The sequence below is a fragment of the Schistocerca nitens genome, chromosome 1 (genome assembly GCF_023898315.1).
Source record: "Schistocerca nitens isolate TAMUIC-IGC-003100 chromosome 1, iqSchNite1.1, whole genome shotgun sequence".
Taxonomy (NCBI): Eukaryota; Metazoa; Arthropoda; class Insecta; order Orthoptera; family Acrididae; genus Schistocerca; species Schistocerca nitens.
The window spans coordinates 923098439-923126012 of NC_064614.1; the positions used below are offsets into that span (position 1 = coordinate 923098439).

At 36.9% G+C, this 27574-nt stretch overlaps 1 protein-coding gene across 10 annotated transcripts in view; it reads right to left on the reverse strand.

The window, feature by feature from the left end:
* Nucleotides 1-27574, reverse strand: part of LOC126192659 (ribosome-releasing factor 2, mitochondrial) — a 253755-nt gene that overhangs the window by 40159 nt on the left and 186022 nt on the right. For 9 of the 10 annotated variants that reach the window (XR_007538482.1, XM_049932628.1, XM_049932619.1 and 6 more), the window contains 3 exons: nt 13338-13433; nt 13077-13223; nt 947-1126 (listed from right to left, as the gene is read on the reverse strand). Coding sequence is in view for 9 of the 10 variants with exons in the window: in XM_049932628.1 (XP_049788585.1) it covers nt 947-1126; nt 13077-13223; nt 13338-13433 (423 nt within the window). In the remaining variant the exon portion in view is untranslated. Of the gene's footprint in view, nt 1-637; nt 1127-13076; nt 13224-13337; nt 13434-27574 lie in introns of those variants that run through there. The other variant, XM_049932620.1, reaches the window with a different exon arrangement.

The following is a 27574-nucleotide window of genomic DNA, read 5'->3' on the forward strand; positions in this document are numbered from 1 at the left end:
CTGCCTGGTCACAGCTGACTTGATGAATGTACATCTGTTGTTTACAGTTGGTAGTTCAAGTTGCCCCCATAATTACTGGGCTTAAATTGCTTATAAACCAAAAATAAAATCAGTCTTGGAACTTTTTTTGACAGACAATGCATACTCTAATGTTGCCCTTGATTTTCTGTAGCAGAAACTGACCAACTTGCTGTTGCTTACTACATTGACACTCATCCCATTTGTGTTTGCCCATCTCTATTGTTGCAAGATCATCCCGCAAAATCTCACAATCTCATAAATGCCTAATTCTGTAACATATTATCAGGTCATCTTGTAAAAAACTCTTTAGACGAAAGCTTGACCTACTGACAGTGGCTTTAAAGTGCATTTATTTCTCTCTTAAGCTTGTGATCACCACTTCCGAGTTCAAAAACAAAAGTACTTTTTAGTAATAATGCACAAAATGTATCAGAAAGAGCAAATGATGCTAATTATCCTTTACTCAAATTTAACATGGCGAGTAAAGGAACAAAGCATGCATATGTAAATATTTTGGTCCATTTACCCACTAAATATATGTTTTCTGGAATTAAATTCATTTATCAGGTCCTCAGGAATAGGATTCTAAAGGAAAACTATGTATATGACCAGCATGTAGCACTTGGAAAATATAGTGTATATGATTTATTGGTTAAGTAATCTTCATCACACACTGAGATAGTCCACAGAGTCTACATCACAATGAACTGCCATGCACATGGAATGAACAACAAATCAAACTAATCTACCAACTTGGGATGTGACAAAGTCTTGAATACTTGCAGAGTTAAGCATTTCTATGTCTTGATCTAATGCAACAAACTGACTATGTTATCTACAACTTCCATTTTCTCATGTGAAAGAAATGTAACTCATCTGTCAGACTATCATTTACAATGAATGTCTGTTATTTTGTGGCAGTTACCTATGTAAAAGCAGCTGTTGAAAACCCAGTAACACTTTCAATTGCTTTGGCTTCCTCTGCACTTGTCATTGGTTTATAAGAGAAAAACTCCATACTGAAGGTTGCTGTCCCAGAAGTAATCGTTCTGAGATCTGTTGCATAGCCAAGCAGTTCGGAAAGTGGTACACAGCTAACCACCACCTTAAAATAAAAATACAAAATTACATAAAACAGTTGTATTCTATTAAAATCCTTAAAATACCTTATTATTTTTTGAGTATGACTTCAAACTTGCACAACTCCGCACGCACATGCACACACAAACACACACACACACACACACACACACACACGACACACACAGCTAACAGTATGCACATGTTGCAACTCGGGGATACATGGCAGGTGTATTTTTAGGAGTGGGAGAGGGATAGAGGGATAATGAAATGATTGTATGGCATTGCTGGGGGTACGATCATTTCATTTTCACTCTGTCCATCTCCCACTCGCAAAAATACACCAACTGCTGATAACAATGTGGAATGACGTCCAATTAAATACTCATAAAGATGAAGCATGAGGTAGCTGGTGTAGGAAAACACTGGGAAAACAGCAAAGAATGGTCTTCAAGATTGCACTGTTTACAGAATGGGAGTATTGTCTTATCTACATACAAAAGTGGACTTTATCAAGATTATTGTGAACAAGTGAAAGCAGCACATGTTCCATTGAAAAATGTGTGCAATTGAATTCATTTCCTTGGTTTCATAGTGACAACCAACATCAATGTGAGGAATGAATAACTCTAGAAGATACCTAACTTGATGTTGACCAATCCATAACTATAGTTACCAACAAACAGTTCTGTCTTCCAGTGGTCCATTACATTTTTTGTGAAATTCCTGCCATTTTTGCTGACACTGATGTCTTCCCAGACAGTCTGAGACACAAATGTGGGGCAGTGAAGCAAAGGCATTTTTTGTAGTTGAGTCATGTCACATGTAGTTTGATTTCTCAGCTTTCACAAGTCTCCAGACTTATTTTGTCAATCAGAAGCTGGTCCTTCATTTACCTCCATGTATTTTTGAATTCTGTCAACAATTATATTTAAGCGATCTTGACTTTTGAATTATTTCTACAACAGAGTGATCACTCCACTACGCACTATGTGTTCACTGCAATTATACTTCCCCACAACTTGAACACAGTACTGCCCATTTTGCTGTTTTGCTGCATCTTGTATTTGAACTTAAGTTGGTTTACCTATATGGGTATATGTTTTATTTTTCTCTGTTTATTTTTATCCATTAATTCGCTTTTGTAATTTACAGCAAAGATTAGAAAGCAATATACAAACAGCAATTAAGACTGTGGAGATAACGAGAAAAATTAAGAGCATTAATATTCTTATGTTTTGTAAAAGCTCTCATTCGATATTCCATTGATCTTGTACTGTCTGTCTTTATCTGTCTATGATAGTGAGAGGATGTGGATTTCTGTTCAGTTCACTAATAGTGTGAAATATTTTAATTGTTATAGTTCAAAGTCAATGTCACTTATTGGTTCCTTATTTCACCTGATCTGTCTAACTCTGTCACTGTTACCTCTAAAACTTCAGGGAAGCAAGAAATTTAAGCAGAGAAAACTGGGCACCATAACATTGTCTTTTAAGAAGTGGAGGAGGTAAATGACTTCAAGGCTTGCACAACAATCATCTAATAATACACTATTATATGTTATAGATTTTACATGTATACGAAAAATCATGAGCCTGACTGTCTGGAGTGTGTGTTGCTGTGAGTAAATTAGCTGAGACACTCACTCCCAAGTGGACTCACTAATGTTGTGCCACTTGTGCGGCGCTAGAAAGTTTCCATCATAATTACTGTTCTTAAAATTATTAATTAGTCAGTAGAACTAGTGACCATTCCCTGGCCAGTCCAGATAGATTAAACAGGTGCAATAATTAACTGATGTAAAACATACTGTGTAACATTCTATTGCCTTTTTATTTACTTTGTTTCATCATTGGAATAACCATGTGAAGAGAAAACCAAGGGAAAACACCACATGATATGCATAAGTTACAAATGATTGGCCAGAGGAATTGTACCAGCTACATTTAAAAAGATTGTCCATAAGGTAGGAAAGAACTCCAACTTACAGCTTGCATGGCTGCACTAGGTAAAGCCTCGATCAAAAGTAATATGAGTTCCATACCCTATCCAATCAAAATTCAGAAGCATTTTTTTTTTAAACATTAGAGATCTGGGTTCAAATTATTCTGATTTTTGGAATGTTGATACATAAACTGTAATCAGCATCAATTAGCTGCAATAATGGTGTAGAGTACCTCATGTACTGATCAGGAAAATTCTCACGATCAATTTTGAGATTAAAATTCAGTTTTATTTCACATTTATTATTTTAAAAAAAGATTTGCAAAATGGAACCAGTTAAAAAGGTTGTACCAACTATGAAAATAGTGTAGAGATTCAAAATGTCACCACAGTGGGCGCGATGACAAATGATACTGGCACCGAAAATATCAATCATATTGATGAGATCTGAGAATATTACTCAAATTCAATTTATGCTGCTGACAATAATATCTTACCTTACGATGCTACCAGGCTCACTGTAGACAAGACTAATTCCCAAATCTCACCAAGAACCATTTTGTCATACAAAGCCTGCGAAAGACGCACTAGTGCAGAATCCATAAATTTCAATTTCTCCATGTCACGAGAATTTGTTTCAAATTTGATGAAACAAGACAGAATAGGTACACAAGGTGCTAATGTGTCGTCAAGGCTTTCAATGCAGGACATGTATAAAGGCCTCACTGACCTGATGAAGAATGTATTTAACAATTTTTCTACACAGCAAACCAAAAAACTTGTCAAAAAATTTTGTGATTTTAAAAATGAACAAAAGCAAACATTTATGGTTTTCCTAACATAGAGGTTCTATAATTCAAGTCAAAATCCAAACAATGGCCTTTCTAATGATTCAACAAGCAAACTTGCGGATATAGGGAAGAAATCAAAGGTGGAATTATTCATTGATTTGTCTAAGGAGATAAACAATATAGATCAAAAAATGTCATCTATAGATGAGGTGCAAGATAAAATGGCATGTAAACTAAAGATTGTGCGTGATGTGCAGACTCAGATGCAAGAGGCTCAGTAAGAAATTTGCCAAACTTTAGAAAGTATCACAGGTTAATGAGTTGCAATCTTTATATAAAGATTTATTGCAAGAAGTACAGGAGCTGTCAGTAAAATAGAGCAATTTAGATTAAGGCACTATGTTCATAAAGAAAGCACATGAAAAAATCGAAAAGAATGTAAAGAATTTAAAGGACAGAGCCAAAGTGCAACTGCTAGAGAAGGGTACAAACCTTGCACAGAAGGCCATACAACAGCGTAAGATTTATGTCGAAGCAGTTGAAGAGGTAGTCAAGAAAACAGAAAACAAATTGTCTGCTATGACTGAGCTAATCTTAAAGGCAGCAGAAGAGAAGTTGCAGAGCAGTCTAACTAATGTTGCTAATTTCACAAGACAGATGCCAATAGCAAGCACCCAGGTGCAGTTGGACAGGACATATAGCAGTAATACTTATCAACCATTTGTTACCAACACTTTAAATGGAGAAGAAAGGAATTATAAAATGTAACAGACATTGCCAATCTCAATATCAGTTGCACAGATATATCCAAGAGTATAATCAGAGGCATCTGAGCAGTGCCACACACGCAACAGACAGTACTGCATGTATGTCTACTTTATTACCAGACGAGGGTCTGCTCCGTCATTGTCAATTTCCGATTTTTTCAACAGGGAGTAAGAGAATGAACCCCACAATGTTTATCAGAGCTTTTTGCAATGTGTTACCCTGTGACTGGAAAGAAGCACAGAAGATATAGTTTGTTGTGGGGATACACAAGGTGGTGTTTTATTGTGAGCAACAGATATGGCTGGGAGAAGCCATACCTATGAGCAATTTGAACCAGCTTTCTTGGGCAAATATTGGTCCACAGCCATCCAAGAGAGGCTGCATCGAGAGGTTTTCAACCCATCATCATTCAGTAGTAAACATGAGGGATTGAGGAAGTATTTTGAAAAATACTTGTACAAAACCAGGTATTGGACAAACCCAGTTTTCCACGTGGACATACTGAAAATACTGAAAAGTCACCTGTCCCTGCCAATATCAGGGATAAGCTGATCACTACCCAGTTTTCATGTGGACATACTGAAAATACTGAAAAGTCACCTGTCCCTGACAATATCATGGATAAGCTGATCACTACATTTGAAAATTATACTGAGTATTTCTTATCTGTACTTGACTTGATCGACCTAATATACGACAAGGAGCTGTCCCAACCACAAAACATTAATAAGCAGTGTGTGCCCTTGAAAAATATTCAACAGGAAAATGGCAACAGTGACAATAAGCAGCATGGTTGGCACTTGTATGTCCCATACAACAATAATAATACAAGAAATAATTACAACAGAGGAAACCAAAAGTTCAAATGAAGGTTCAAAGGAAATCACAAACAGAATTACAACAGACTGGTTTATACCAAACAGAGGGGCTGCTGAGGCCAGCCAGAGACTGCAGTAATGTTTGTGACAGTTGCATTTGTGTGTGTGTTTTCTATCTTTGATGAAGGCCTTGTTGGCAGTAAGCTCATTTCCTGACAGTCTTTTCTTGTTGTGCCTACCTGCAAATCAGTATCTCTGCTACATGGTGAGTAGCAATTATTCTTTTCATAATACTGTTACATTCCATCCTGGATTTTCAATTGTTTAAAAGGAGGGAAGTTGATGAATGGGAAGAACCACTGCCCAAGATACCTACAGGAGAGAAAAAAAGTAAACCAGTTTTTGATTAATCTGGAGGAAAAGGCTGAATAGAGGAAAAAGTCATATGAGAAAAGATTAGGCACACTGTACAGTTTGAAGTAGGACAAGATGTATTACTACAGACGCATCCTACATCTACAAAAAAACGGGAAGCTCAATCGTAAATGGCAGCTTTTGAACACTGGGCCATTTGTAGTTACTGAAATTTCACATCCAGTTGCATACAGATCACCCTGCCCTAATAGTGGAAAGGACAAGGGATTTTATCCACACAAAGATTGGAGAGTATTTGTACACTAAAAGGATTGGACAAAGATCAAAGCTCACTTGAAGCACTGTACAACAACAACTGACATATTTCAATATAATAGGTATATAATAATTGTTTGCTTAGTTTTCAGAGAAAATTTTCATTTTATTTATTTATATGTTCTTAAATGGAAGATAGGTAAGTGAAAGTAATTCAAGATTCTGTTTAATGTTGAAAGGCTATAAGAAGTCTGAAAATCAAGCACAATCACAATGGTGCCAATTCATTCCACAATACGTACATTTTCCAAATACAATGTGACAATGCACTTGAGAAGTAAATGTGTGCAGTAACATTATGAGAGAGAGAGAGAATGCACAGGTGTAGTAGGAGCTAACACATAGGTCAACAACCTCAGTGCATATGCAAAAATAGTTCAGTCCAACATACCATTTAGCATGCCGAATGCAATGCAAACTTGGCATCAAATAAGCTATATTCTGGAGGTTTTAATATAAGTTAACCACTATAAAAATAAAGGAGTCTACACTATAAGGATAAAACTAATACAGTAAACAGGTTTAAAATAAAAGAAAATTTACAGAAGAAGAAAGAATGACTTACTAAAGAAAGCAATTTACACACTGCACTGCTATTTACAGTGTACACAAATTTACATGGTACTTATATACACAATGAATAAAATGTTATTAGGAAAGTATCTATAAACAATGAAAGAAAGAATAATTGATGGACTATGGTCATATTACGAACAAACTAAGAAAGATAATGAGGTTGTGTCCATCTCCAACAACATTTATTAATTGCAGGTGTAATCATAGCATGAATATGGAAGGACTGGAAAAGGTAAGTGGAAATGACAGGAATGCTCTGAATATTTGTGCTTTTATAAAAGGAGGATTGGTTTTGAGAATTAAAAATCTGTTGATGAATTTACACATACATAAACTAAAAATATATGTGTAAGAGGAGAAAAATGATACATTATTTAGCCACAGAGCAACTACGTTCTTAGCTTATAAGTTATTATTAAGATGTGTGTATGAATGTGACAATGGTTGGTTGGTTGGTTGGTTTGGGGAAGGAGACCAGACAGCATGGTCATCGGTCTCATCGGATTAGGGAAGGATGGGGAAGGAAGTTGGCCGTGCCCTTTCAGAGGAACCATCCCGGCGTTTGCCTGGAGTGATTTAGGGAAATCACGGAAAACCTAAATCAGGATGGCCGGATGCGGGATTGAACCGTCGTCCTCCCGAATGCGAGTCCAGTGTCTAACCACTGCGCCACCTCGCTCGGTGTGACAATGGCAATGAGTGATTACACTACATAGAATGTTGTTAAATGAAATTTAGGTCAAGTACTACCAAGGGAAAAAGGCATCAGGTCACAGATTATAAAGTAATAATTAATGGTGTGTGACGAGGGCCTCCCATCGGGTAGACCGCTCGTCTAGTGCAAGTCTTTCGATTTGACGCCACTTCGGCGACTTGCGCACGATGGGGATGAAATGATGATGATTAGGACAACACAACACCCAGTCCCTGAGCAGAGAAAATCTCCTACCCAGCCAGGAATCGAACCTGGGCCCTTAGGATTGACAGTCTGTCGCGCTGACCAGTCAGCTACTGGGGGCGGACAGATTATAAAGTGCAAGCTATTGATATGAATGCCAAATATGAGTATTTATGATGTAGTTACATGGGATCATGACTTGACCGAACATTCTTCTACAACATTTTCTTGACACAACCTTTATAGTGACATATTTAAGTATATTATATGCACAAGGGTGCTATCCTGAAGATACTGAATTACACTCAGTGCAGATACTTTCAAACAAGTAATACTGATGACTTATATGACACTTCATTGTCAGAATTCTGCAATTAGTTCAGCAAACACAAAGTAAGTAGTTTCACAAAGATACAAAGAAGCATGCACAAAGAGTCTTCTCAGTTATCCTATGGAGTGTAGATGATGGATTTTGGCAGCAGAGAAAAAAAAATGCTTCTTTCAATTCCCTGTTACTTTCCCTTTTAGATCAATAGAGGCTTTTCTAGTAGACTTGAGAGAGGCAAGGCTAAGCTTAGTTATGTTTGCTTGTGTTGGTTAATGTTTAATGAAGATTTCTTCTCTTTTGTTAGCAATCTCGGTTTACGGGAGAGTGAGTCAGACAAAATGTGAGGACAGTGGTTTACGCATATCATCAAACTGTAAAAATGTATATTGTCCTTTCAACCTCAAAACTGGGGAAAAAAATTGTTATTTTATGTAAGTTAATACTATTCAATGAACTCAAAAATTATGAGAGTTACCTGCTCATGACAAACCTGACAAACCTGTAAGAGACAAACAGCCTTTGAATGGACAAAGAAAATATCAAGTATTGTGTATTTAAAGTGTCAAAAGATGTTGTTATATGGGTCCTAATGGTGAAAGTAAAATCTTAAAGGACGTATGGTGGTACTGCAATGTTGTTCCTGCACAAGTTATAAATATTTAATGAACCTAGATGTGAATACGCATAAATTGTACCATATATGTACTCGATATGATAGTAACACATAGATATAAGCTTATGTATGCTTAGGTTAAATCATATCATGTTAAACTGGAATGCTTATTTTGAACATGTTATGTGAAACCATTTATGTATTGACAAATCAGACATCAAGAGTTACTTTTCATTTATCAAATGCTTGGCACATGTGATAAAAAAAGGTTACATTTATATATGTTTGTAATAGTGAGTGAAGATGCAGCTGCTTACAATAACCCAAACATTTTCAGTTCATTTCTAGCAGCAAGGGATGCTAGACTTTGCTATGAGGGACCATATAAGGTGACAAAATTTATGGACTTCTCTCGAGTTTGATGAGATGTTTGACGTGATGCTGAATGTATGGGTTCACCTTGGACACTGACATATGTGATGCACAATGTGGTTACAGTACCATAGGTTGGAAATGATGAGCCTTTCTCTTGCAGCAGTGGAAACTCTCAGTCACGCACTCACCTACACATACTATCCTATGGAGCAGCTCTATGGTAGCGTTCTCACTTCCCACGCCCGAGTTCCCGGGTTCGATTCCCCGTGGGGAATCTCTGCCTTGTGATGACTGGGTGTTGTGTGATGTCCTTAGGTTAGTTAGGTTTAAGTAGTTATAAGTTCTAGGGGACTCATGACCACAGATGTTAAGTCCCATAGTGCTCAGAGCCATTTGAATCATTTTTGGAGCAGCTCTATGGACAATTTGATGGCATGAAATTCATCATTATCTAAAAACTGTGAAAACAAACTGTACTGTCCAGCCATGTTGCACCAATGAGGTGTGCATGCAATAAACATTGCTTAACGTATGTGAATGTAGACCTGCAAGAGGCATGTAGTGGTTACTCCACTATACTAGAGCCACAGATTCTAGCTTATAACATGCCCTTTGTCCTGGTATGGACTTGGAAAATTAAACTTTCAGAATACGTAAATAAAACTGTCAAATAAGAGAAAGCTGACACATCTAGGGTATATATTAAAATAAGTTTGGCCATTGATAAAGGTATTTTAAATCCCTGTCAAGCCAAAGATACAATATAAGTTATAAATGAAAATAAATTTCAATATGTTATAATTGTATGTAGAAAGGGCACCACTACTGCATAATGTTGTCTGGCAATCATAGACCATGCCAGTATAGAGAAGGGGGACAGTTATATTCGGACTTATGCTGGTTTACCTACATGGGTGTATGTTTTATTTTTCTCTGTTTATTATCATTAATCAGCCTATGTAGTTTATGGCAAAGATTACAATGCAGTGTGCCCACAGCAATCAAGCCTATGGAGATAGCAAGAAAAACGAAGAACATTAATTTTCTTATGTTTTGTAAAAACTCCTGTCAGTTGTTTCATTAATGTTGTACTGCCTGTCTTTACCCGTCGATGATAGAGGATGTGGATTTCTGTTTAGTTCACTAATAGAGTGAAATATATTAATTCATATGATACACAGTCAATGTCACTTGTTAGTTCTTTATTTCACCTGACCTATCTATCTGTGTCACTGGTACCTGTAATCCTTTGGAGAAGTAGGAAATTTAAGCAGAGCAAGCTGGACACTGTAACATTGCCTTTAAAGAAGAAGAGGAGGTAAATGACTTCAAGGCTCACACAACTTTCAATAAATAATACATTATTATATGATATAGATATTTCATGTATCCAAAAAATCATAAGCCTGACTGCTTTGAGTGTGCATCAACTAATCGAGATGTACACTCCCGAGCGATTTCACTATTGCTGCACCTTTTATGCAACACCAGAAAATTTTTATTATAATTATTATTTTTAAAATTATTAATTAATTAGTAGAACCCACCAGTATTAATAAAGTTCTCACAATTGCTGTTAATGACACATCAATGATGAGCAGCCTAGCTAGAATACCAATAAAAAAATCTACTCACCAAGTGACAGCAGAATACACACATAAAAGGAGATTATAATCGGGCAAGCTTTCAGAGTCAGTGGCTCCTTTTTCAGGCAGAAAGATAAGGAAGAGGGGTGAAGTTAAGGACTGGAGAGGTCTAGGGAAAGGGGTAGATTTCGGGGAAAGTCGCCTAGAACCGTGGGTCAGGGGAGACTTCCTGCACAGGATGAGAAGGAAAGACTCTGTGTCTGGGAGTCTTTCCCAAAATCTACCCCTTTTCGTAGGCATCTCCAGTCCTTTCCTTTCACCCTTCTTCCTTCCCAATAGCCCTTCTGCCTGAAGAAGGAGCCACTCGTTCTGAAAGCTTGCCTAATTATAATGTTCTGATTGTGAATTGCCTTTATTCCTCACTGTTGATGACTCAGACAGCTTATGCTTTGTGCATATACTCCCCTCTGTGAGAATTTTGGATAAAAAGTACTTGTATGTATGCGTGAGAGCCCAAATAAAATGTAGTTCTGTGAAACCACACCATCATTTTCTAGCAAATCATTGATGTTTCCTGTTTACTGTATTTTACTGAACAGATTTGCCATTTCCACTTGCAGGCTGGTCAGGTATTTGAGCATAATCCATACTATTGATCACTGCCAAGAGATATCCAATACTTAACTTTTTTATAATCAGTTCAGGTGTTATCTGCAGCTGTTAATTTCATTCTTACAAAATTTCTTCTCCAAATTTTTACTCAGTCTATCAGATTTGTTATAAACCTTTTCATTTTTCCAAGAGATCTTTCCAGAATTTGGTTGTTGTCTTTTTTCTGATTTTCCAACTTTTGTGTTTACTTGCTGCTTCAACTTATTACACTACATCCACACCCTGATCTCTTGCAGTGTCTGCTACTGGAGTTGATTGAACATCTCCATGATGCTCTCATCTACATCTACCTCTGTATTCTGCCAATGACAATGAGGTGCATGGCAGAGGCTACATCCCATTGTACCAGTTATTAGTGTTTCTTCTTGTTCCATACACTTATGGAGAATGGGAGGAATGATTGTTTGAATGCCTCTGTGCCTGCAGTAATTACTCTAATCTTATCCTCACAATCTCTGTGTGAACAATAGGTAGGGGGTTGTAGTATATTCCTTGAGTTATCATTAAAAGCCAGTTCTTGAAACTTTGTTAATAGACTTTCATGGGATAGTTTACATCTGTTTTCAACAGTCCGCCATTTCAGTATTCCTGTGACACTTTACTACAGATTAAACAAGCCTGTGACTATTCAGGCTGCCCTTCTCTGTATAGTTCAATATCCCTATCTGGTATGGGTCCTACACACTTGAGCAATATTCTAGGGTGTGTCTCATGAGTGATCTGTAAGCAATCTCTTTAGTAGACTGATTGCACTTCCCCAGTGTTCTACCAATAAACTGAAGTTTACCTCCTGCTTTACCCACAACTGAACCTATGTGATCATTCCATTTCATATCCTCACAAAGTGTTACACCCAGGTATTTGTAAGAGTTGGCCTATTCCAACAGTGACTCACTGAAATTATAGACATAAGATACTACATTGTTTTCATTTTGTGAACTACTACTACTACTAGTAGTAGTAGTAGGAAATAGTAACTCACAAAGTTATATAATCATGACAAATTTGCAAATGTGACAAGTACATCACTAATCACAATATTTATGTACTACAGTTCCTCGTAGAACTTTACATGAAATAAATGTCTTCTTATGGAAATCTGCACGCTGCTGATATCATAATTGCATCCTGTGTCTGTCTATTGGTGCTGTTCAAAGAAGGAGAAAGAGTGAACAAAAGGAGTAGGAGCAGCCAAAGGAGCAGCACTACGAACAACAGCAACAGATGGTATTGTTTAAAGAAACACAAATTTTGGGTAATTTTAAGAAAATTAATATAACTAACATATACATCAGACAACCGAAGTGAGTTTAACGTGAAATCAGCATCTCAACTTGACTAAAAGAAGGGACCAGTTAATAGAATATGTTTTGAGGCATCAGTAAGATGTCAGTTCGCTAACAGAAGGAGGTGTGTGTGGGGGGGGGGGGGAGGAGGGAGGGAGGGAGGGAGGGAGGGAGGGAGGGAGGGAGGGAGGGAGGTGGAGAGGGAGAGAGGGAGAGAGGGAGAGAGAGAGAGAGAGAGAGAGAGAGATAGATTTATTGCTGAGAAAGTGAACTCTAGTATGATTGTAACAGCAGGAGAGAAGTTTGAGCACCCAGTCATCAGATAAAACCTACCAATTCATAATCATAAATTGGCAGTGAAGATAAAACAGATGAGGCGATTCCTTAACAACAAATCAGCAGGATTTTAAGATCCAAGAAGATATTTACAATACAAGTTTAATGAAATCATCTCATAATAAAGTATTTGCATCTGTTCAAAACTCTCATTTAATTTCTGAAAAGAGCATTAGCAAATTCAGAATTTTACCAAGTCACATATATTAAGTCACTGTCCATGGTGTCATCTGATATGTTACTGAAACATTTCTCTCCTGCAGTTGAACTGTCCTATTATCAATTTGAAATTACTCTGTTCAAACCCCTGTCTTCAATTTCCTGCATTAATGGCCTCCGCCGTGAAAGATCAGCTAGAATTACTGACATAAATTCATTTGTTGTTACAACTTCCACCTTCATAACAGGTTCAAGTAAAACGGTACCAGATTCTGTCAACATCTGAAACACAAGAAAAAGAAACAAAATAATGAACAGAAAATGTGATATAAATATTTAGTCAATATAACATATAAATTTTGTGAACATCAGGATGGAGTAAATTCTTCTTCTAACCTTTTTGATGCACTGAGTCATGGCTGCAGACACAAAAGTTTCAGATGTCCCTTTTCCAATTTCAATCCAGTGCAATATGATATGGATATTGATGACCTAAATAAAAATTACAGGATGTATTAAACTATAGCAGAACAATGGGAAAGTAAACATATAAGCTTGGATACACATTTTAGCTTTCATGACACAAACTCTCATAAGTAAAACGCAAAAAAACACAGTGTTTAAAAAATTAAAAACAGTGAAGATAGGAGATGAATTAGTTGTTGATTTAAAGCAACAGGAAGTGTGGCTAGAAGAAAAAATATAAGGCTTATTCACAATTAGTTCATCAATAATATCTCCACTGAGTTACAATCAACTATCAGAGTTCATGAACTTGCATCTTATTTTTGGATTAATTGTCTATGTTAGACTATTTTTATTGTTCCAGACTATGCTAGCAGACAGAGCATAAACACTTAGTGTTTATAAAAACAAGGAATTCATCATCTGATCCACAATATGCCATCAGCTGCCAGATAAGATCCCACAGACAAAGACAAAACCAGAATTAAAATAGCTGGGATACATATAAATAACCTTAGACAAGCAGATGATACCTTACTGATGGCAGAAGGAGAAGAAGAGATCCTCTTACTGAAGATGAAAGAAGGAAGTGTAAAGGCTGGTCTAATGTTGAATGCCAAGAAAATGCAAAATATGGCAACTACACCTATCACCTCATGGCAAAAAGAAGGAGCAAAAATGGAGGTAGTTTCTATGTTCAATTTCTTGGCTCTTAGAGTTCTGCTGATAGTAACTGTAGCCACAAAATCAAGAGCTGCCTGTTATTTGGTAGAAAGGCAATGTCCAACTTTGACAATGTTTTAAGGAGTAGAAGGACAACAACGAAGAGCTGTATAATAAGGGTCATGGTCTTCCCATCTGCAATGTACAGAGATGAGACCTGGACCATAAGAAAGGCTGAATGGGTAGAATAGACACCTTCAAACTGTCTTATTGGAGGGAATTCTTTGGAGTTCCATGGACCACAAAGAGAATGAATAGGTTGATACTGCAGAAAATAGAACCTGATGATCCTTACCAAAACAAAAACTGACCTTCTTTGGATGCATTATGAGAAGATATGATTCACTGGAAAAGACATCAATGCTGGGGAAGATCAAAGGCACGAGGAGGAGAGGGCAGCAAAGGTTGAGATGGATTGACAGTGTCACAGAAGTGATGGATTCCAACCTGGAAAGCATGCAAGAACAGGACACAATAAATTGGCGCATTTTAGTTCATGGCATAATGGAGAGACAGAATCAACTAAACACACACACACACACACACACACACACACACACACAAACACAAAGAGTGAGAGACAGAGAGAGAGAGAGAGAGAGAGAGAATGTGTTTCTATTCACTTCCCCACATTTTAAAAGTTCTAGCTACATGCTGCATTTTTTGCATAATATCATACATGTACCTTTCTTTAGATTGGGGTTTCAAACTTTTCTTAGTAATTGGAATCTAATTCCTTAATTCATCTACCAGCCATTCATCTGTTGACATGTCCCACCCACCCCCATTTTATTTTCATAACCATTAGAATTATGTCTATAAATGCAGTCTTGTTTCCTGATCCATTTATTTGTTTTCCCATCTCTCCTAGTTATTCCCAACATTCATCTCTCAACTGCATCCTGTCAATCTTCAGTTTTTGAATAAGTTTTTGCTTTTAAAATCCATGTCACACTGCTATAAGCCAAAACTGGTAATACATATTGCTTATAAACTTTCCTTTCTGAGCAAATGACAAGTGTACTTTAGAAAACACTAATTAATTTACGATAAGCACTCCAGAACAATGATATTGTTCTTGAATACTCAGTATAAGATGTGGCAATAATTACACTCAATACGAGTTACCCCTTCATTATAAGAGTGAAGTCACTTGAAGAATCACTTGTACAATGCACAGTATTAGAAAATTTTAAAAGAAATTCTGTAGTGAGACATGATACAGAAGTAGGTAATAGCAAAGTTCATATGAATAGAAAGGCATACAACATTACATGAAACCAAAGCTGCTTAGTATGAGAAAGATCACTGTGTCATGCTTTTATATAAGTTTAGAACACTCTTCAGCACCAATAACTAGGTTGATACTGTTAGCCTGTACATGACACGACAGCTGGTTGGCCCAACCTGCAGCAAGATAAAATTAAGCATACTACCATGTATGTGATGCAATGCATGCATGTAGTGGATAATATGTATTAATCATACTGATCTCATCCAAAACACTACATAAGGAATACTGTCATATTTGCAACTTGCAAATGCAGGCAAGAGGCATGCTGGACTCTGTGAGAGCTTTCATTACATCTACTGTTCTCAGCAAAAATTATCCACCACAGCCTAAACCAATGTGAACTTCATTTGCTTACAGTTTCATACCACCATTCATCCCATCAAGAAGTAATATCATACATGCATGTAGGAGAGTGATGCAGTGTTTTTCTTTTTGCTGAGAGACACTGCACTTGAAATGTAAATGATGGTCAGAGAGCAGAGGATAGTACACTGATCTTCAATTTGTGAATGTGTATACACTGTATGTATCAAGTGCCAAGTGTTATTGGTGCGATTTTCAGTGTGAAGACAGTTTTATGCAGCCCTTCAGGCTAGTCTACCATGTGCAAGCTTCTTCATCTCCAACCCACACTCAGTTGAATGTCTGTACTGTATTCAAACCTTGGTCTCCCTGCATTTTTTTATTTTTTTTTTTTTTTTTTTTGCCTCCCACACTTCGCTCTAACACTAAACTGACAATTCCTTGATGCCTCAGAATGTGTCCTGTTAACCCAGCCCTTCTTTTAGTCAAGTTGTGCCATAAATTTCCTTTCTCCGAAATTTAATTGAGTACTTGCCCATATGTTATCTGATCTATCAATCTAACCTTTAACATACTTGTTTAGCATCACTTTTCAAAAAATTCTATTCTCTTCTTGTCTGAACTGCTTATCATCCTTGTTTCTGTACTCCAGAACATCTGAAAAAAACCTCATAACATTTAAATTTATATATGATGTTCACAAATTCCTCTTTTTCCTGATTGCTTTCCTTGCTATAGCCAGTCTGCACTGTATGTCCTTCCACGTCAGCCATCATCAGCTACTTTTCTGCCCAAATAGCAAAACTTATGTAACAATTTTAGTGTCTCATTTCCTAATGTCATTCCCTCCATATTGCCTGACTTACTGCAAATACATTCTATCACCCTAGATTTTCTTCTATTGATTTGCATCTTATAATCTCTTTTCAAGACATTTTCCATTCCATTCACCTGCTCATCCAAGTCCTTAGCCATCTGTGACAGACTTACACCATCAGCTAACAACAAAGTTTTTATTTCTTCTTCCTGAACTCTAGTCCCCTTTCCAAATTTCTCCTTTGTTTCCTTCACATCCTGCTTAGTGTACAGGCAGAATGACTCTGAAATAGACTGCAACCCTAGCTCCCTCCGTTTTCAACTACTGCTTTCCTTTCATGTTCTTTGACTCTTATAAGTGCAGTCTGGTTTCTGTACAAGCTGTATATAACTTTTTGCTCCCTGTATTTTATCCTTGCTATCTTCAGAGTTTCCTCAAGTACATCCCAGTCAACACTGTAAAATGTTTTGTCTAAATCCACAAATGCTATAAATGTAGGTTTGACTTTCTTTTTCTAAGATAAATCACAGAGTCAGTGTTCTTGTGTTCCTGAATTTCTCCTGCACCCAAAATGATCTTCCCTGCTGTTGGCTCCCACAAGCTTTTCAATATTTCTGTAAATAATTTGTGTCAGTATATTGCATCATGACTCATTAAGCTCATCTTAACATGGTGATATTCATACCTGTCAGCATTTGACTTCTTTGGAAAAGAAACTACTACACTCTTCCTGAAGTCTGAGAGTATTTTTCCTGTATTGTATCTTGCACAACTGGTCAAATGGTTTTGTCATAGCTGGCTCTCCCAAGAATCTCAATAATTATGAGGGTATACTGTCTACTCCAGGGGCCTTGTTTAAACTGAGATCTTTCAGTGCTCTGTCAAATTATTACAGCTCCTGTCTTGTCTTCAACTATGTGGTACGTCCAGAAAGTAAGTACTATTTTGGAAAAAACTCAAAACATTTTTTCAAACAAGAATTTTTTTTATAAGAAAGAGTATCTAACTATTTTTCCACATAGTTGCCACCATTGTTCAAACAATTATCATTGCAAGAAACCAACTTTTCTATGCCCTCTTCACAGAAAGATGCTGCCAGTGAAGACAGCCACTGCTGAACACCATTTTTTGCATTGTTTTCTGCTTGTTGAGTTTCTTGCCTGAGGTGAAATCATCAATGCAGTAAAATATTGTGAATCATTGAGAAACTTTGGTGCAAAGCATGTAGTACTCAGTCAGGGCATTGTGTTGCTCCAGACTGATTGCCCGTCATATAGCCCCAACATTACACTAATAATCTCCGGTTATTTCAACTTATCTGGATCCCATCTCATTAATTTCCAACCATTTTGCAATTTCTTAAACTTTAATATACAATTCATAACTAACAAATCAAACAATGGAAAATCCAGGATGGAATGTAACAATTATGAGAAAGAAAGTTTCTACTCATCATATAGTGGAGGTGCTGAGCTGCAGATAGGCACAACAAAAAGACTGTCACAAATGAATTGTGGTTTCAGTTGCCTGTGTCTGCAGTCATGTGTGTGTGTGTGTGTGTGTGTGTGTGTTTGTGTGTTTTGACGAAGGCCACTGGCCGAAAGCTTTAATTGTGAGAGTCTTTTTGTTCTACCTATCTGCGATTCAGCATCTCCATTATATGGTGAGTAGCAACTTTCCTTCTCATTATTAATAACTAACAAATTGGCATCAGAGTCCACACTTGCCCCTAGAAATTACTTTCAGCTTAAAATCTGGTTTTGTAATCGCTCCCTTACCATTGTATATCAGTTTGAAATCTTCCAGTGTCTCCAGGTCTCTTCCACACAAAGAACCTTCTTTCATGTTTCTTAAACCAAATGATAGCTATGATTAAATTATGTTCTAGGCAAAATGCTACCAGGTAGCTTCCTCTTTCACTCCTTTCTCCTGTTCATGTCCTCCCAGTGGTTTGACTTCTTGTCTTCCGCCCACAGCTGAATCCCAGTCATCCAATGCAATTAAGCCCAATGCAAGTAAGTTTTCGACTCTGTTAATTATCTGAATAATTCCCTTTACAGCATCATACAGTCTTTCAGTTTTTTCATCATTTGTGGAGCTGATTGGCATATAAACTTGTTCTATTGTGGTGGATGTTGGCTTCATGTATCTTGGCTGCAATAATGCATTCACTTTACTCTTCATAACAGCTTAGCCATATTTCTGTTTTCTCATGCGTTATTACATCTTCTCCTGTATTACCCTTATTTGACTTTTTATTTATCACCCTTTACTCGGCTGATTAGAAGTCCAGTTTTTCTCACACTGAACTTCACTAATTCCCACTACATCTAACTTCAACCAAATCATTTCTCTTTTTAAATCCTCTACCTCCTTAGCAAATTAAGGGATCTAACATTGCACACTCCATCCTGTAGAATGTCAGTATTGGCTTTGGTTGGTTGATTCATGGGAGGGGACCAAAAACCAAGGTTATCGGTTCCATTGGTTTAGGGAACGACGGGGAAGAAAGTTGGCCATGCCCTTTCAAAGGAACCATCTTGGCATTTGTCTGAAGCAATTTAGGAAAATTATTCAAAAACCTAAATCATGATGGCCGGATGCGAGTTTGAACTGTCGTCCTCCTGAATGTGTTAACTACTGCACCATCTCGCTTGGGAGTTTTAGTTTTCCTTGTGGCTTTGTTCAAATGAGTAGTTCCTGTTTGGAGATCCCAATAGGGGACTATTTTATCTCCAGAATATTTTACCCATGAGGATACCATCAACATTTAATCGTACAGAAGCGCTGCACACCCTCTGGAGAAATGATGACCATAGTTTCCCCTCCCTTTCAGCTGTTCACAGTAATCAGCTCAGCAAGACTATGTTGGCTAATGTTACAAGACCAGATCAGTCAGTCATCCAGACTGCTGCCCCAGCAGCTACTAAAAAGGCTGCTGCTCTCTCTTCAGGAACCACATGTTTGTCTCATCACAGATATCCCTCCATCGTGGTTGCACCTGTAGTATGGTTATCTGTATTGTCAGACCACTCAAGACCTAATGTGACAAGGCCTATGATTCATGGAGGTGTCAAGTGCTATAATGTTAAAATCATATGTTATGAGCAAGTAAAGTAAAACACTTGTAAGACAATGAACTCACATTCAGGAGGAAGTAAGTTCAGATTCCCCTCTGGCCATACAGATTTACATTTTTTGTGGTTTCTCTAAATCATTTATGGCATATTATGAAATGGACACATCTGCATTCCTTCCCTCCACATTTTTTGTGGTTTCTCTAAATAATTTATGGCATATTATGAAATGGACACATCTGCATTCCTTCCCCATCCTTCCCAAAACCAATAATGACTTTATTTCATCAACAAGGTGTTGAAGCTTCTTTCTTTTCCTTTACATATATTATGATACCCAGGCACTTTCAGTGTCAGTTCAAAACTCATAAATATGCTACACACACACACACACACACACACACACACACACACACAGAGTACACAGGTAATCAGTTATCTTCAAATATCCGAATCTTCCTACACTCCACAGAGGATGACATGGCCTCATGAAATGTGGAAGTTTATATGAACTCATTTTAGCCTGAAAGGCTACTGTCTACTTTGGTTATAGTATTTTTGGTAATGCTAAGATTGGACAATTTGGGTTCTGCATGTTCAATCATTGGTAATTGTCTTTTACAGGTTGACTTAATGTTCTTTCACTAACCTCTCTGGAGGTATCGTATTTTTTTTACTGAAATACATGGAAAGCATTTCATGATGACAAATGTATTTTCACTAATTGCCCCTTCCCAATGCATGTGACCAACAGCTCTGACAATTGACATAATTGTTTACCAAATTCTGTGGGGTCACACTGATCATGATGACAAAAAAACTCACTAAAAATGATCTAAGTATTAGTAAGCACCTGACTGAGTCTCATTGGAAAGTATTTTGGACAGTAAATAAGACAACTACTGAGGACTTGAAATATAAATATGTCCAAGAAGTAGATTGGAGGTATGTGTTAGATGAGGACAATGTAAATCCTAAGTTTCAAGTATACTTTGTTCAGTAGTGATATGGGACATATAACTGAAAGTACTTTTTCGAAAAAGAATTTATAGGGCTCCAAACTAGGAAGCCACTATTAAACCATGAATAACCATTGGTATAAATACTTCCTGCAAATGAAAGCAAGTAATATATATCAGATCAAAAACTTCAACCCAGCCCAGCTAATCAGTACAAAAATATGGAAAGTATTTCGGACAATAAATAAGGCAAATACTGAGGACTTTAAATATAAATATGTCCAAGAAGTAAATTGGAGGTATGTGTTAGATGAGGACAATGTAAATCCTAAGTTTCAAGTATACTTTGTTCAGTAGTGATATGGGACATACAACTGAAAGTACTTTTTCAAAAAGAATTTATAGGGCTCAAAACTAGGAAGCCACTATTAAGCCATGAATAACCATTGGATTAGATTAGATTAGATTATATTTACTTTCATTCCAATTGATCCGTAGTGAGGAGGTCCTCCAGGATGTGGAACATGTCAGAAAAACAACAATACATGACAAATATTTACAACTAAAACAAATAAGCTAATGTACCATTCCACAGGTCCCAAGTGGAATGATCGTCATTTTACAAATACTAATGCACTGAATTTAAAATAAAAAAGGTTTTTATTTATTTATAAGGTAATACAACTACTGTAATACTTATTTACAATGAACACATTACTGCACTGAAATGATGCAGAAGTTAGATTATACTAGCACACACACACACACACACACACACACACACACACACACACACACACACACACATTTTCAATGAACACATTACTGCACTGAAATTGTGCAGAAGTTATGTTGTACTTATATACAAATCAGTTGGTTTTACTAAGAAATTCATCAATGGAGTAGAAGGAGTTGGCCACCAATAAATCCTTTAGGCTTCTCTTAAACTGGATTTCATTGGTTGTTAAGCTTTTTATGGCTGCTGGCAAGTTATTGAAAATGTGTGTTCCTGAATAATGCACACCTTTTTGTGCAAGACTAAGTGACTTTAAATCCTTGTGAAGATTATTCTTATTTCTAGTATTGATTCCATGAATTGAGCTGTTGGTTTGAAAAAGTGATATATTTTTAATGACAAATTTCATTAAGGAATAAATATATTGGGAAGCAGTAGTTAGTATCCCTAGTTCCCTAAACAGGCTTCTGCAGGATGTTCTTGAGTTCACACCACATATAACTCTGCACGTTTTTGTGCCCGGAAAACTTTAGCTTGGCTTGATGAATTACCCCAAAAAATAATCCCATATGACATTATGGAATGAAAGTAAGCATAGTATGCCAGCTTCTTCATTTTTATATCCCCTATGTCTGACAAAATTCGCATTGCAAACAGATATTTGTTAAGATGCTTCAGCAGTTCTGTGGTGTGCTCCTCCCAGTTGTATTTATTATCAAGCTGTAATCCCAAGAATTTAACACTGTCCACTTCTTCTATCTTCTTGTCATCATATGTTAGACATATACTCTTGGGACACCCCTAACAAGTTCTGAACTGCATGTAGTGTGTTTTTTCAAAGTTTAGTGACAAAGAATTGGCTAGGAACCAGTGATTAATGTCCACAAATATTTTATTGGCTGATCTTCCTAGGACTACACTTGATTTGCTATTTATTGCAATGTTTGTATCATCGGCAAACAAAACAAACTTGGCATCTGGTAATGTTACTGATGAAAGGTCTTTGATATACACAAGAAAAAGTAAGGGCCCCAAAATGGAACCTTGTGGGACCCCACATGTAATTAGTTCCCAGTTGGATGATGCCTGATAGCCTGATACGTGTCTCTTTCCTAATAACACCCTTTGTTTCCTGCCAGAGATATAAGATTTGAACCATTTTGCAGCATTTCCTGTTATACTATAATATTCTAGTTTACTTAAAAGGATATTGTGATTTACACAGTCAAATGCCTTTGACAGATCACAAAATATACCAGTTGCCTGCAATTTTTTGTCTAATGAATTAAGCACATTTTCACTGTAAGTGTAGATAGACTTCTCAATATCAGAACCTTTTAGAAATCCAAACTGTGACTTTGACAGTATGTTATTTGAGATAAGATGGTTATAAAGACGACTGTACATTACTTTTTCGAAAATTTTTGAGAATGCTGGCAACAGTGAAATTGGACGGAAATTTGATGCTATTTCTTTATCTCCCTTCTTAAACATTGGCTTAACTTCAGCATATTTCAGCCATTCAGGAAATATTCCACTAATAAACGACTGGTTACACAGATAGCTTAATATGTTACTTAGCTCAGAATCACATTCTTTAATTAACTTTGTTGATATTTCATCATACCCACTAGATGTGTTTGGTTTTAAAGATTTTATGATGGACATTCTTTCTGTTGGGGTAGTGAGGGTCAAATTCATATTATGGAAGTTACTTGAAATGCCTGGTCTAAGGTAATCCATAGCAGCATCTACCGAACCTGACAACCCCATCTTTTCAGTAACAGTTATAAAATGTTTGTAAAAAGTTCTGCAACACTATACACATCTGTTACCAATGTATCATTTACTCTTAATGCTATTTGTTCCTCTTCATGTCTGGTTCTACCGGTCTCCTCCTTCACTATATCCCATATTGTCTTTATTTTGTTATCTGATATGACTATCTTTTCCTTGTAATATATTTGCTTTGACATCCGTATTACAGTAATATTAATATTTTGCAGTATTTCTTATAATGTGCTATAGCATCAACATTGGAAATGTTTCGGATTGACAGATACAGTTTTCTTTTTGTTTTACAAGATACCCCTATTCCTCGAGTAATCCATGGCTTCTTTGTAGACTTTGCTCTAACCTTGGTAAGTTTTGGGGGAAAGCAGTGTTCGAATAAGGTAAGCACTTTATTAGCAAAAATGTTATATTTTTCATTCATGCCATGAGCACTGTAAACATCAGTCCAGTGAATGTCTCTGAGGAGTGTCCTAAAATAATCAATTTTTGGCTTACTGATTACCCTCTTGAGCTCAGATTTAACAGATTTTATATCCTGTTCAGTATTAACATTTAACAGAAGGAACTGCATTTCATGGTCTGAGAGGCCATTGACTATATGTTTTGTAATATAATTTTGTTCATTGGACTTTTCTATAAAGATATTATCAATGGCTGTTTGTGAGCAATTGGCTATCCTAGTGGGGAACTTTACAGTGGGAATTAAGTTGAATGATAGTGTTACTAACTCAAATAAGTTCTTATTGGGAGAGTCTTTATGGAAATCTACATTGAAATCACCAGTAACCACTATTTCTTTGTTTTTGTTTGTTAAATGGTCCAGTACAGCTTCAAGGTGGTTGACAAACAGATTAAAGTTACCTGCAGGTGCTCGATATACACTTAATATTATGAAGGATTTTTTGTGAAATTCTAATTCTGTTGCACATGCTTCCATATGCTGTTCTAGGCAAAATTTATGAATGTCTATGTTCTTAAACTTATGACAGTTCCTGATCAATGTGGCAACTCCTCCTTTCTCCATTTCTGATCTACAAAAGTGAGATGCTAACCTTGTTCGGAGAGGCAGATTATGTCAGCTGGGTTTGAAGACTCTAATTCATCTATGCAGATAGTTAATTCATTAATTTTATTTCTCAGTCCTCGAATATTTTGATGCAATAAAGATAGCTGACATTTCTCATTGACTGAGTTAAAATTGGGTGGAGTTAAAATATCTGCTGACAGTTGAAAATTCTTAACCAATGGCTGTTTATGCAGATGTAATAAGCTGGAATTATGTTTTTTGATTTCTTTCTCAAACTGATGGTTTGTCTCAGTTCTAACCTCTCTTAAAATTTTCTTTCTTTCTGTCCTCCCTACCCTAAAAAAGGGTCTTTTCTGAATCCTATAACCACTGGTATTTTACCACTCATGACAGTGCCTCCCCCCTTTAACTTTCCTGCTATTTCCCCAGCCAATTTACCCTTCCCCTTCCTGTTGAGGTGAAGGCCATGCCTAGTATAATCCCACCTACTGAGAGAATCAACATGAACCACACCAATGTGTGACCCCGCACCCAACATGAGCAGCCGTTCCAGCTCCAAATTAACTCTCTTGACAGAAGAGTTCAAATGAGGTCGGTCATGGCGCCCAAGAACAGATACAAACTCAACACTAGTATGCTTCGATGCTGATGCAATATTGGTATAAATACTTCCTGCAAATGAAGGCAAGTATTATATATCAGATCAAAACCTTCAACCCAGCCCAGCTAAATCAGTACAAAAATATTGCACAATATTAAGTACAGTTATTAAGAAATCTTAAATTTTACATTCCAGCTCAAAAAGAATAAGTCTAGTAACAAAGCCAAAATTGTTTGGGGTAATAAGCAATGAGACTGTTGTTGTCCTTTCAGATAGGACCCAAGGCTGTTTTATAAACACTGAAAACAACAAAACACAGTATGTAATAAAAATAGGGTGGCAGAAATCTTTAATGAGCATTTTTCAATTTTTTGCTGAGAAAACAGGGTGAAATGGCTCTTTATAAAAGGTCACTAAATTACTGGAAAAAACCAAAATATTTCTCTGATCCATTAGAACAGATAAGTACAAATCTCACATCAGTGTATGACAAGTTTGTTTGTTTGGGCATTTACAAAACAAATATAACAGTGTATGAAATAATGATATGAATATAACAGAGGGAAACATTCCACGTGGAAAAATTATATCTAAAAGAAAGATGAGACTTACCAAACAAAAGCGCTGGCAGGTCGATAGACACACAAACAAACACAAATATACACACAAAATTCAAGCTTTCGCAACAAACTGTTGCCTCATCAGGAAAGAGGGAAGGAGAGGGAAAGGCGAAAGGATGTGGGTTTTAAGGGAGAGGGTAAGGAGTCATTCCAATCCCGGGAGCGGAAAGACTTACCTTAAAACCCACATCCTTTCGCCTTTCCCTCTCCTTCCCTCTTTCCTGATGAGGCAACAGTTTGTTGCGAAAGCTTGAATTTTGTGTGTATATTTGTGTTTGTTTGTGTGTCTATCGACCTGCCAGCGCTTTTGTTTGGTAAGTCTCATCTTTCTTTTAGATATAGTGTATGAAATAAGAAAGACAAAAACAAAATATCAATATATGTACACAATTAGTCAAGTACACAGTTAAAAGTGTTCTGTAATCAGTTAACAAAAATTCTTGTTCATGTCTCCCTGAATTAACCTCTCTCCCTCACTGATTGAAATTTCAATCATGAAGCCCATTTACAAAGGCAGTGCTGCATATGTTTCAAATTATTATCCTGCCTCCCTTCTGACAGCATTGTCTAAAGTACTTGAAAAACTAACATATGGCAGGAATGTGAAGCATCTTGACAGCTGAGTAAAAACTAATTTGTATTTCGAAATGAAATCATATTTTCAATCACAAATGACACATAGGAATACACAGACAAAAGACATCGCTGGTTTGTGTATCCTGTCGTCTTTCGAAACCTTTCAACTGTGTCAGTCACATGATACCTCTGGAGAAATCAGAAGACAACTGAATGACTGGCTATAATCTTCTCTACAGGGCATACTTTTAAACATAAACAACAAATGGGTAGCAGGAGTAGAGTCTGACTGGGAAAGGTATGATATGGGGTCTCAAAAGGATCTATCCTCAGTCCCCCAATTATTTCTCATATATACTAATGACCTACCTTTGTACTACAACAAGGCAATGTTTGCTGACAATATGGGCAATGTGACTGAAACTAAATATCCACCTCTCTGTAGATTAATGCAAACCAGTTGCTAGAAGATACTCAGAACTGAATCACAGTTAATGCAAAAGCAATAAACCCCATAAAAAATTATTTCCATTTCCATCCTGACCACTAACACTCACAATAGATTGTTATTGTACACAAAGGTTGGCAGATACAGAGAGCATACTGCTCAAAATTCTTAAATGTCCAAATGGATAGCAGGCTTAGCTGGGAACATAATATCCCCCAAATCTCAAAAAGACTGTGCTGGTAACCTTAAAGTCTGCCTATTTTAGTTATTTGTGGACTCCTTTCTTGGTCAATTCATCAGCATAAAAAAGTATTTACCCAAGATAAAAACATCGTCTGAATTGGGTGTGAAATGCCCCTAAGAACATCTTGCCATAGTATATTTTGGACAAGTGTTTATACTGGTGTCCACCTCACAAAACATGTATTCAATTATGACAGTCATAACTGACAATCCTCCTCACTACGAAGGACACAATCCATACCACAGTCATACCACAAGAAGGAAATTCCACATGAAGAATTTGTTTGTACTTCAGACATGTGTAAAATACTGTATCAACACAAATTTTAACTTGCTTCCAAATGATTTTAGTCCCTATGAGGTGATAAATTATTCAAAAATATGTTAAAACAATTTTTTCCAACTGCAACGTACATCCACTTACAATCCCTACCACAGCGACCCCATTCCAGCAATCTAGCAGGATCTCCAGTCCTTCCTCAAATCCTTATATTCAGCCCAGAAACTCTCCCCCGAATCTCTCCTCTCTCTCGCTCTCCCCCCCCCCCCCCCCCCCTTCCCAGCTAGTGTTCCCACAGAGAGTGTCCCTGCTCTTGTGAAGGAACACCTTCGGCATATTACTGAAACCTACCCAACTATATAAAAGACGTCAACCATTTCCTTCACTGACTCTCCATAGTTTCTGTTTCTTTACCATGCAGTGCTCTCCTCATCACTGCTGGTGGCAACCCCTCTACACTAACATACTAATGTCCCCAGTGCCCATGGCCTTGAGCTATGGAATACTATCTTTTCTAACACATGACTGACTCCAAACTTACAACCTCCTTTCTGGTCACTATGATCAACTATATCCTCACCTACAATTACTTCTCCTTTGAAGATATCACCTACAAACAAATTGTGGTACCGCAATGGGCACCTGCATGGCACCATCATATGTTAACCTA